At 38.8% G+C, this 12,307-nt stretch overlaps 1 protein-coding gene across 2 annotated transcripts in view; it reads left to right on the plus strand.

The window, feature by feature from the left end:
* nrxn3a (neurexin 3a) overlaps positions 1-12,307 on the plus strand; it is a 353,303-nt gene that overhangs the window by 88,112 nt on the left and 252,884 nt on the right. For both annotated transcript variants that reach the window (XM_079833565.1, XM_079833566.1), the window contains one exon: positions 1,311-1,694. In XM_079833565.1, the coding sequence (XP_079689691.1) occupies positions 1,311-1,694 (384 nt within the window). The remainder of the gene's footprint in view (positions 1-1,310; positions 1,695-12,307) is intronic.

Here is a 12,307-nt window from a genome sequence, read left to right on the forward strand (position 1 = left end):
CCACGCAACTACCACTTTTTCACTTCAAAAAGTTCATAAAGAGTGGTTTAGTCCAAATTTTCTGACAAGACATAATTGCTTTATATGATGAACAGATTGAATGTAGGCTTTTTGAATTTAGTAGGGTGAATTCAGGGTGATTGGGACACTTTTTCCAAGTCACCTCAATGGCAAAAAGTGTCCCAATCACCTTGAATTCACCCCATCATTCACATTGATCAACAAAAACAAACAGAAGCTCAACCATACAAACCTCATTGGTTCTTGCAGAAGTTCAAACGTGCTGCATAAAGTGTAAAGTTCACACCAAGGGCGATAACAATTAAGATATGGTTCTAAAAATCATTCTCAAAATCAAAGAATAGCAGAGTCCACACCACAGCTATAACTATAATGGCACAGAGAAACTATATAGTTCATATATAACTATATAATCACTTTCAGAATGACTTTATCCAGCTGATGAGCGATAAAAACATTGACAGCCAATCAGAATCAATCCTGCTATAACAAGCTTGAGCATTTAAAGCAACAGACAAGAATGTGCTTAGAATAAACAGAACAATACCATCCGCTGGTGTGGATGCTAATATAGTTATCGTTATTTTTATACTTATCATTGTTTGTGTGAACGGGCCTTGACTCATGAACCTCATTGGTTCTCGCACGTCAAGCAAGCATGCTTGAGCTTCCATTGAACATATCTGATGTGTTGATGAATGTTTATATGTAAATAAAAGCCTAAATTAAATCTGATCATCATATAAACTGATCCAGTCTATTCAGAAAATGTGGACTAAACCGCTCAATTCATGTGGATTTGTTTTACAATCTCTATATGAACTACTCAAAATTGGTAGTTGTGTGGACTGTCAATGGAGGGGCAGAAATCTCTTTTAGATTTCTTTAAAAATTGCTTCGTTTGTGTTCTGAAGATGAAAAAAAGTCTTACGGGTTTGGAACAACATGAGGGTGAGTAAATGATGACAGAATTGTCATTTTTGGGTGAACTAACCTTTTAAACTTAAAAAAAAAAAAACTTTAAGCAAAAATTAATTGAAAGAAAAAGTTGATATTAAAGTTTTTCATCTTATATTTATATTTTATCAAATTCCAGTTAACAAAGATGATAGTTTTAGTTAATAATGTCAGATTTCAATTACTTTTGGGGACATTTTAGAGGTCACACCTAAACTGCTAAAAAAATAGCCATAAAATGTTTTTGGACCACTAATGATAACTGTGTGAGTGTATTTTATTTTTGAACGATTGCTCATATAATCTTTGTCTCTCTTTTGATTTATTTCCAGGCACCATATCTGTTAACAGCCGCCGCACTCCGTTCACCGCCAGTGGAGAAAATGAGATCCTGGACCTGGAGGGGGACATGTACCTAGGCGGCCTCCCTGATAACCGTGCCGGCCTGATCCTTCCCACCGAACTATGGACCGCCATGCTAAACTACGGCTATGTGGGGTGCATTCGGGACCTGTTCATTGACGGTCGCAGTAAGGACATCAGACAAATTGCTGAGGCCCAGAATGGTGCAAGCATCAAACCTTCCTGCAACAAGATGCCAGTCAAGCAGTGCGACAGCTATCCGTGCAAGAACAAAGGCGTGTGCAAAGAAGGATGGAATCGCTTTATCTGCGACTGCACAGGCACTGGTTACTGGTCCCGCTCCTGCGAGAGGGGTGAGTCATCTGCCTTTACATTTTCTTTTCCTTCATTAGGTCATATAAACTCAACAGGCCTGGCTTTCTAGAATTATTTTTTGGTTTTATTTTAGAATAAACCCGAAAGGTGGGTTTTATTTCAATTGCAAAAATACAAAAAAGGTGTGCACAATCCTCAAACCCAAACAGGGCTCAGGTGCAGGAAAAAGGAGACAACTAAAGCTAAAGACAAATGTGATATCCGCACACTGATAGAACTGCTCCAATTTATTGGCAATACATTGGAGCAGTTATATCAGTGTGCGGACATCACATTTGTCTTTTGCTTTAATTTCAATTGCAACATTTGAATAATAAAAAAAAAAAAATTTACAATCAATGTCACGCCAGTTTGTTTAGCTTCTCACCTGTAAAATCCCATCAGCTGCTGTTTGTAAACAGCAGATTAGCACTCACATAATCAGTTAAACTATAAGCTCATTAATATCTCAGCACGATGCTGTATGGAAGCTGATGTTCTCCGGCGTTTGGGGAGTGTTGCGTCTGAGTCATGCCTGTGATGATGTCATAACTTGGAAAAAGTCCAATCCCAGATACAGATCTTCAGATTTCATAAGCATTGAGATTACTATTTGCATGAAAAATGAAGCGAAATGTAACAATGTTGAGACAAATGTTTTGGTAGAGGAAACGACTGGGTTTTTGAGTGGTTGTGAAACTTTAGCTTGAGTGTTGTGACTGCGTGTTATAATGACTCCATATGGGCCGGTACGCAGGGGTTCCTGGTAACCAGGTAATAGAGGGACTTCCAGCGTGTCTGTGAACACTGAGCAAAGCAAATTGCTTATTATGTTGGCATGAGAGCTGGTTTCTCTTATGGGCTGAATTATGCCTCATTCATTTCGTTGATATTACAAGAAACCATTGTTATGTCTTTTATTTTAATCTTGTTCTATGTAACACATTTTTATAATCACATTTGTAGTCTAAATGCAGTAGAGCAGTAGTTCTCAAATGACCAAGCACTGCCAAGTCCCTTTTAAGACAAGTTTCTTCAGTCAGCTGCCATCTTGGTAACTAAATTGATAGTCCAAGGCCTTAATTCTGCTACTGTATATCGCCCTTATGGGATAGATTCACAAAAGCATCCAGGACATTTTTGATTTTAGGCTCATGTTTCTGAGAACAAAAATGTTCTAAATATCAAAATGTGTCTCAAGAGATTATAAGGGGCAGACATAGCAGACATTGACATTAATTGTTTTGTTTTTGTGTTGTTAGAGCACATGGCATGCTATCATCTTCTGCCCTTGGTTTTAGACAGATGTAAAAGTCACATAAAACTGTTTAACGCTCCATTGACAGAGAATACAGACTGTACATCAACCTGCACATTCATTTGCTGTGAATGTCAGTCATAATCATCTTCAAGGGCATCAAACTGAGTGTCACCTCATGTTATAGTGAGTTTGTAAGACGAGCGAGTATGAGATCTATTCTCATACTGACTAGAGATGCTTCTAAGCGTTGTCACTCGACTACACTTAAGCCGCAAGGCAAAATATTCAGCTTTCTAAGTGTCAGTCACACACACTCTTTGTTGTGATTGATAGCAATGAAATATGTGCACCTGGACTGCTCATTTGCATGGCTTATGTCTGAACTAATAACCAACACTGTAAAAAAAAAAAAAGTCCGGCCTCTCCAATTAAAAATTTTCTAACAACTGGTCACATCAAAATTTTTCAGTTGGCCAAATTGAATTTCTGTGAATTTATACAATTTTATTCAAAGATATTTCAATTTGGCCATCTTAAAAATGTAGATGTGACCAGTCACTAGAAAATCTTAAATTGGAGAAACAAACTGACAGCCCTAACATTTAAAAGAGCACATTATAGGGATGCTAGCTAAGATGCTTGAAGAGGCTATATAGAAAACACAGCAAAAATTCCTGGTGGACTGGAAAATTGTGTGCTCACTGACTCATTGTGCAAGCCAGCAAGTTATGTTTAGACTAGTAATTTCAGCCAGCTTTTCACATTTTACTGTGCTATATGCATCACACTGTTGGTAAACTGACGTTTGATCATTGGGTGCACCATCTGAGACCAGTAGCCAAATGTATAATAGTTCTGCTACACCCTGGTCCATTGTGTGTGTGTGTGTGTGTGTGTGTGTGTGTGTGTGTGTGTGTGTGTGTGTGTGTGTGTGTGTGTGTGTGTGTGTGTGTGTGTGTGTGTGTGTGTGTGTGTGTGTGCTTGTTTATGTGATTTATGAGGACACAAATTTGTATAATGACATGGGTATTACACTGGTATTACAATTTATGTTGTAAATGTTTATGGTATGGTTTATGTAAGTGGTAGGACATTTCATATGTCCTCATAATTAAAATAGCTTTAAAAACATACTAAACAATGTTCTATTAAAAATGTAAAAATGCAGAATGTTTTCTGTGATGGGTAGGTTTAGGAGTAGGGGTAGTGTAGGCGGATAGAATGCACAGTTTGTACAGTATAAAAACCATTACGCCTATGGAATGTCCTCATAATGTAATACACCAGCGTGTGTGTGTGTGTGTGTGTGTGTGTGTGTGTGTGTGTGTGTGTGTGTGTGTGTGTGTGTGTGTGTGTGTGTGTGTGTGTGTGTGTGTGTGTGTGTGTGTGTGTGTGTGTGTGTGTGTGTGTGTGTGTGTGTGTGTGTGTGTGTGTTTTTTTAGCCGTTAACCCACACTCTGCTAAGAGTTCACACCCGGCTACCTGATATTTGTCCAGATCTATTAAACGCTTCATAGAAGCCTATTGCTGCTGCTCGGTCCAGACAACTGGCTGCTGTCACACACCACGCTGTCCTCCTGTCGGTACACATACACTTCAGATTTTCTCTAATGCACACTCAGCATTTCAACACCTCTTTTTTCCAGATTGAGGAATTTTGACTGTATGCTGGGCTGAAATTTGAAAATGAAAGTCTGGGAGTGCTGCATTTAATTCACTGGCTTTGGAAATTCAAATAATTTAATGAAGGGGTTATATCATGAGCATTTTTTTTTCTTAAACTAGCTTCTATACTACTTTGTACTACTTTGTAGAAAAGCTAATATTGTTGGCACCTTTGTGATAAATTGCTTGTGATTCTTTTGTTGCTTTAGGAAAAAGGCCTGATAAACAAATGTAAATTGAGTTAAATGCAGATGAGAAATTAGTAATAATAAGATGATGGATGGATGGATGGATGGATGGATGGATGGATAGATAGATAGATAGATATCTTAAACTATTTATATTTTATCTATATGTGTATCACTATTTGACATGATTTTTTATGATACATTTATGACATTTTTCAAATTTCTACAAGCCGTTCAGTATTATTACTCTATGTAAAATATTCACCAGATGCTCTTCTTTAGTTTTAGATTAGTCAGCTTTAACATTTAAACATGTTATGTCACATCATTTTATATTATACAAAAGCCTACAAACTTAACAATGAATGTGAATATGAATGTCTGTTTCTCTGTCTTTTTTTGATTGGCATGAATTATCCTCTAAACAAAGAAAACTTCCTCCAGAGAATCGCTTGCTGGAATATAAAACAACGCAAGCTGGAGAGTCTGAAATAACCGAATTCTGCTTTCCTAACAGTTATTAAATCCTTAATATGCAGCTAGGCTCTCTCAAGGTCATCTACTATCTTATGCTTAAAATACAAACAACACAGATGAGCTCAGAAAACTACATTTATGAGGAGTTAAAGAGATGAATACAGTGCCGGATTCATTACAGAGGCCCAATCTTAATTTAACACTGTGCAGTTTCACACATTACAATATTGTATATTTCATTTTTGTATGTTACTCTAGCATTGACGATAACATTGACTATATTATTGCATAATAGAAATATTAAGGTCATGCATTTTCATCAAAACAACATTTTATTAAGCAAATTAATTTCAAGTGCCGTCTTTCCGTGTGAAGATACATTATAGTCCCTACAAAGTAAACCTACATTGAATGCTAAGGTTAATATTTGCGTCTCTGTTGTGCATCTATAATAATGCAAGCTAGTGTAATATAAGTCTGTTTTATATTTACAGATTTAATATTTTGCTTAAATCCGTAATATCTGAATGATAATTTTTCCTTGAAAACTGCAATACTGTTATAGCTCACAGTAGAATAAATAATAGTGTAAACGGGTAAAACCTGTTTTCATGCAGTAATTGAACTCATTTTACCGCATCGTCTGATGTGCCCTGCCAATTTAGTGCTGAGATTTTGTTTTGCACATTAATTCCATCAGTCATTAATGTAGAAAATGATTTTGTTTGGTTAATACATGCATAACCTCATTTCCGTGCGAACAGCCCTGATCATTACAAAAGTACCTTGACAGGTCACGCTTCAGCAATGCTAAATTAAATAACGAGATCGGATGATTGTGGGATGAGCTGATATGTTGATAATTGGCTTAGATATTTTGTTCATATGCATGGTTTGCCATGCATATTGTTCATATCATTTATATGTGTCTACACTCTATGTTTTAAGGTGTTTTTGTGTTTGCAAACAGGCCGAGTTGTACTGGGAACTTTGGTTCTCCCCTAAGCACCACTGGCTATAGTGCTTGAGTTAATTGCTATTGATTCAGGTAGTGTGAAGGTCATCTATGCTGGCCTGGGGGCCTTAGAGAGCCAAAGTGGACCCCACAGCCATGGCCCTTAAATCACATGAGAGTGCACTCAATGCTACGGCTATGGGTCCCTTAACAACACTCAAATAATAATCACAACTGAGTTTACTCACATTCTGGGGAATTTTTCTGGGGAACTTCATCAATACAAGATTTCTCCCAGCCTTGACTGTAGTTCAGCCCATGTGGCCTATGTGATTAGTGTAAAACTTTATAACACAAACTGCAGGTTCCCTCAATAGTACGCTGCAGTTCTGTTTTACTTTACAGTTTTACAGCCGAAGGCTTTTAGCATATATTGATTTGATACTGTAGTGTCTCTGATTAAGCCACAAAGAGCACATAGAGATGACATCCATGAGGGTTTATCTTGCAATTACTCTTTCGAGCCTAATCTGGGTAATTATGTCAGTGATTTTACTCTTTCCTCAGGTTGTCTTTTCTTTTGATTGCCTTAATTTCTTTCTCTGTCTCTCTCTTTCATTCTCTTTGGAGAGATGATGAGGGGGAGGAACCTTTGTAAAATGCACAATGAGTGGAGTATAGCATTTCATGGCAAAATTCACAAAACAAAACAGAACATTTTAAAAGATCTCCATTCGTACAGTTTATTCATGCAGCTACAAATGCATTTATCCAAAAACAAAAATACACGCACATGCATGCTTTATTTTGGCTGCTTGGGTACAGAAAAATGTCCACTGTGGGCGTGAGAGATCTTAGATGGATGTCTTTCACCATTCCATCACATCCAACTGTTTTTTTGTTGTTAAAAAAGTTAAAAATAGTTCGATTTTTTGTATATGTAAGGGATAACACTATGTATTAAAGGGGTGGTAAAACACATTCTTTTGAAGGCTTGATTGTGTTTGTGGGGTGCACTGTAACGTGTTCATGCTTTGTTTTTAAAAAAATTGCATTATTTTTCATATATTTGACCTTTATTCTACACTGCTCTGTCCCTCCTTGTAAAACGGTCTGATGGTTTCCGGGTTGTATGAAGCCAGTCCCTCAGAAATACGCGATGGGCTCAGATTGGTTAGCTGGCCCAGTGTGTTGATTTGCTAACCGCAGTGTACGTTTGTCGGAAACGTCACGCCCCTTACCTTACCGGTAGACTGTGCTTTGGTCAGTATTAGAAACAATGGCGTCAATAAAACCACACCAATCTGAGCCCGAATCAGACCCAGAACATTTTAGTGAAGATGATCGAGCAGAACCTGTTCAGTCCTCAAGAGTAAAAACTGCGGATCTATAGTGATCGCTACTGAATGGCACTTTTGTATTTTTAGAACGATTATAGCCAAATATCTGTGGCAAGAACCCAAAACGAACACTAAACACTGGCTTTACTAGTAGCCAAATCACACACAGAACCATGTTTAGCATGCCTGTAGATAAATAATACATAAAAGCTCTAATCAAAGAATCATTTACACTAATGCCAAGTTCGCTGTTGAGATTTTAACGTTAGGTGTTTGTAACGTTAGGTGTTCGTCGGATAACGTTAAGTATGAATGAGTATTTAACAGACTGGTTTGCAGAACAGCGTTGTCATCTGTTTACTTCCTTGCTACAACCTATTACAGGAAAACACATTGATGAAAAATAAATCAGACTCACAGGTTGTGGCCCGTAAACAGCTTCTGTTTGTAAATCCAGTTTTTTAGGACAAGCCGTTGTGCAAATCCGGCATTGAACTCGCGAAGATTGTGGAAGTTTTCCTCCGTGAAATGTGCAGCGCGCATCTTGCATCCACGCACTGGCAGTGTTTGTCTCACGCAGCTGACGTTGTGCAAATCCGGCATTGAACTCGCGAAAATTGTGGAAGTTTCCCTCTGTGAAATGTGCAGCGCGCGCATCTTGCATCCACGCACTGGCAGTGTTTGTCTCACGCAGCTGACGTTGTGCAAATCCGGCATTGAACTCGCGAAGATTATGGATGTTTTCCTCCGTGAAATGTGCAGCGGGAGGCGCGCCCGTCGTGCATGATTCACACTGGCAGTGTTTGTCTCGCTGAACCGCTGCTCATGAATTGCAACGGACGAATATTGTCCATTATGTCACATTTTCCAGTCTTCTCCTCCGACCCCTGTCTGTCTCGTGCTTTATGATGGGCAGCATATATCAGAGACCTGTTCCCCTCTGTCTCAAACACATGCATATAACATGCTGTATGTTAAACGCCCATCCCCAGACCTGCAATCCGGATGAAAATAACAGTGTATCGTCGGCATTGCAGCAACACCACTCCTGCCTATACCACAACAACAGCAATACAAAATGGCCTCAACCCCCCCTATTTAATATTCTCGGAGGAGGGGTTTATGTAAATATTGAGCCTGTTGATGTCACCAACCCTGGAGGAATGTCTGTAGTCGCCTACTGGCCGTTTGCTGTAGTCCTTAGAAATGGATTTCTTTAAAAGCAAATATCTCCCTTTGCTTTAAACTTTGAACGTTGTAACTTTGCAGATGTTGTTTATGCTCAAGCAGCAACATTACACGCTAGCTAAAGTTAGAATAGTGAAATCGTGGTTTACCACCCCTTTAAACGGTGTTAATGGAAGACGTGGAGGCAAACAACTGCCCGATGCGAAGTTGAGTGCATTCAAATAGGTTAATGCATAGTTAGCCGTGGATTATTCATGGTCATTTGCCAGCATTGACAACTTAAAGGTGCTGTATGTAAGTTTTTCACTTTACTAAAGCATAAAAATACTATAATATGCTTGCAGATATGTTGGAAATTCTCCTACTTGTTTCTCAGAAAAACAATGCTACAGCTTACACAGTTATTCTACTTTGAAATGTGCGTTATATATATGATAAATATAATGTAGTGATTCAATAGCTAATCAATTTTATTACTAGTCGGGGGGAAGCGTTGATACTTTTCTGTGCTCCTTAATGTCTCTGTGTGTGTGCAGCGCGATGTCTGCTCTCTGTGTGTGAGTTATGTATGTGTGTGTGCTTCATTGAAAACAGCGCATTAATATAGTGCAGTGATTAAACTTGGAACTACCTGTGCATTAAATGCTTTTATTGCACAACTTCCAGCCAATCAGAATCGAGTATTCAGAGAGAGCATGTGTGTGACCCTGGACCACAAAACCAGTCATAAGTCGCACGGGTATATTTGTGGCAATAGCAAACAATACATTGTATGGGTCAAAATTATCGATTTTTCTTTTATGCCAAAAATCATTAGGCTGTTAAGTAAAGATCATGTTCCATGAAGATATTTTGTAAATTTCCTGCCGTAAATATATCCAAAATGTATTATTGTTAGTAATATGCGTTGCTACGACTTCATTTGGAAAACTTTAAAGAAGATTTTCTCATCCTCTGATTCCAGATTTCAGATTTTGTGGTCCAGGGTCACATAATTATTCACATAAAATAAAAAAGTGTTTAAAAATTAATATTAGTTCAAATCAAATTATATAAGCGTAGTGTTTAAAAAGTAAATATTTTATAGGTATTAAAGATTAAGATTTAGAAGTGTCCATTTTGGCGTTTTGTGTTGTGTTTTTCCATGTTCATTTTAGTGACACAATGCATTATCTTCATTAACTCATTATCTTGATCATTGCAGTCATTTCTGGGTACTCATGTCCATCAGCACACATATTATTCCGCACACATATGATTCCACAAAATATACATGCCCACATTTTCAGACATCTTGGACGTTGAGGTTGAGGGTATGGATCGACACTCAAGTCATGTCTTAGGGGTAAACACGTCAGTATAAGATTTCACAGCAGTCGATCAAAACGTGCCGCCCCCGTGGTCCCGAGGCCTTGTTATCTTCCCCCATCCCCTCCGCTCCATCCCCAGCAATCTGCCTGATTTCACAGCTTCAAGAAATCAGCTCATATTCTGCAGATTTTCCCTCCCTATCATTCACCTCTCTTTGAAAAGTCTCTAATCACGCTGAATAGCCAATCAGTGAAGCACTAACAACAGCATTCATTTGGCCACGGTACACAAGCTCATCCAGACGGCATCTTTGTGTCTGCCTTTGTGTAGCTCTTTATTTAGGATTGGGTAAAAATGATTCGTTCTTTTGCGATATGCATCAGTATGTTGACATATCAGACCCCATCAACAGAAAGTGTTCAACATGAGTGTACAAAACATGCCATTCCATCACAAGAGGGGAGAGGTGGTCTCCGTTGTTGCCTGAGGAAATGGGAGATAGCATTGCTTTCCTTGACAGTTGTGGATATTGGATATTTCAAACTGTCAAAGAATTTTCACATTCTCTCTCACTCTTTTCACTCTATTCTTACATTCTGTTTTTGTAAGAACACATTCCTTTTTTATATTTTAAATGGGCCATATGTATTTGATCAAGATTTCAGAAGCCATTTCAGGTTTTAAAGGGGTGATAAACCACGATTTCACTATTCTAACTTTAGCTAGCGTGTAATGTTGCTGCTTTAGCATAAACAACATCTGCAAAGTTACAACGTTCAAAGTTTAAAGCAAAGGGAGATATTTGCTTTTAAAGAAATCCATTTCTAAGAACTACAGCAAACGGCCAGTAGGCGACTACACACATTCCTCCAGGGTTGGTGACATCACCAGGCTCAATACTTACATAAACCCCTCCTCCGAGAATATTAAATAGGGGGGGGGGGGGGGCGCCATTTTGTATCGCGGCGCTGTTGTGGTATAGTTAGGCTGGAGTGTTGTTGCCGCAATGCAGAGGAAACGCTGTTATATTCATCCGGATTGCAGGTCTGGGGTACTTGCTTTGTTCAGCCTTCATAGGGACAGGGGTGCGTTGCAGAGCGTTTAACATACAACATGTTATATGCACGTGTGTATGAGACAGAAGGGAACAGGCACGTGCGGGGCTCCCACAGCACATCGCACGGAGGGAAACTTTCACAATGTTCGCGAGTTCAACACCACATTTGCACAACGTCAGCTGCGTGAGACAAACGCGGCCAGTGTGTGAATGCACGACGCGCGCGGGGCTCCCTCCCGCAGCACATTTCACGGAGGAAAACTTTCACAATGTTCGCGAGTTCAATACAGGATATGCACAACGGCTTGACCTGAAAGCTGGATTTACAAACAGAAGCTGTTTACGGGCCACAACCTGTAAGTCTGATTTATTTTTCATCGATGTGTTTTCCTGTAATAGGTTGTAGCAAGGAAGTAAACAGATGACAACGCTGTTCTGCAAACCAGTCTGTTAAATGCTTATTCATACTTAACGTTATCCGACGAACACCTATCGTTACAAACACTAACGTTAAAATCTCAACAGCGAACTTGGCATTAGTGTAAATGATTCTTTGATTAGAGCTTTTATGTATTATTTATCTACAGGCATGCTAAACATGGTTCTGTGTGTGATTTGCCTACTATAGTAAAGCCAGTGTTTAGTGTTTTGGGTTAATAGTTCTTGCGACAGATATTTGGCTATAATCGTTCTAAAAATACAAAAGTAACAGTGCCATTCAGTAGCAATCACTATAGATCCGCAGTCTTTACTCTTGAGTACTGAACAGGTTCTGCTCGATCATCTTCACTAAAATGTTCTGGGTCTGATTCGGGCTCAGATTGGTGTGGTTTTATTGACGGCATCGTTTCTAATACTGACCAAAGCACAGTCTACCGGTAAGGTAAGGGGCGTGAAATTTCCGACAAACATACACTGCGGTTAGCGAATCACAACACACTGGGCCAGCTAACCAATCTGAGCCCATTGCGTATTTTTGAGGGACTGGCTTCATACAACCCGGAAAGCATCAGACCGTTTTACAAGGAGGGACAGAGCAGTGTAGAATAAATGTCAAATATATGAAAAATAATTATTTTTTTTTTAAAACGAAGCATGAACACATGTTACAGTGCACCCCACAAACACAATCAAGCCTTCTAAACAATGTGTTTTACCACCCCTTTAAAT

The sequence above is a fragment of the Gobio gobio genome (genome assembly GCF_949357685.1).
Source record: "Gobio gobio genome assembly, chromosome: 13".
In the NCBI taxonomy this organism is placed as follows: Eukaryota; Metazoa; Chordata; class Actinopteri; order Cypriniformes; family Gobionidae; genus Gobio; species Gobio gobio.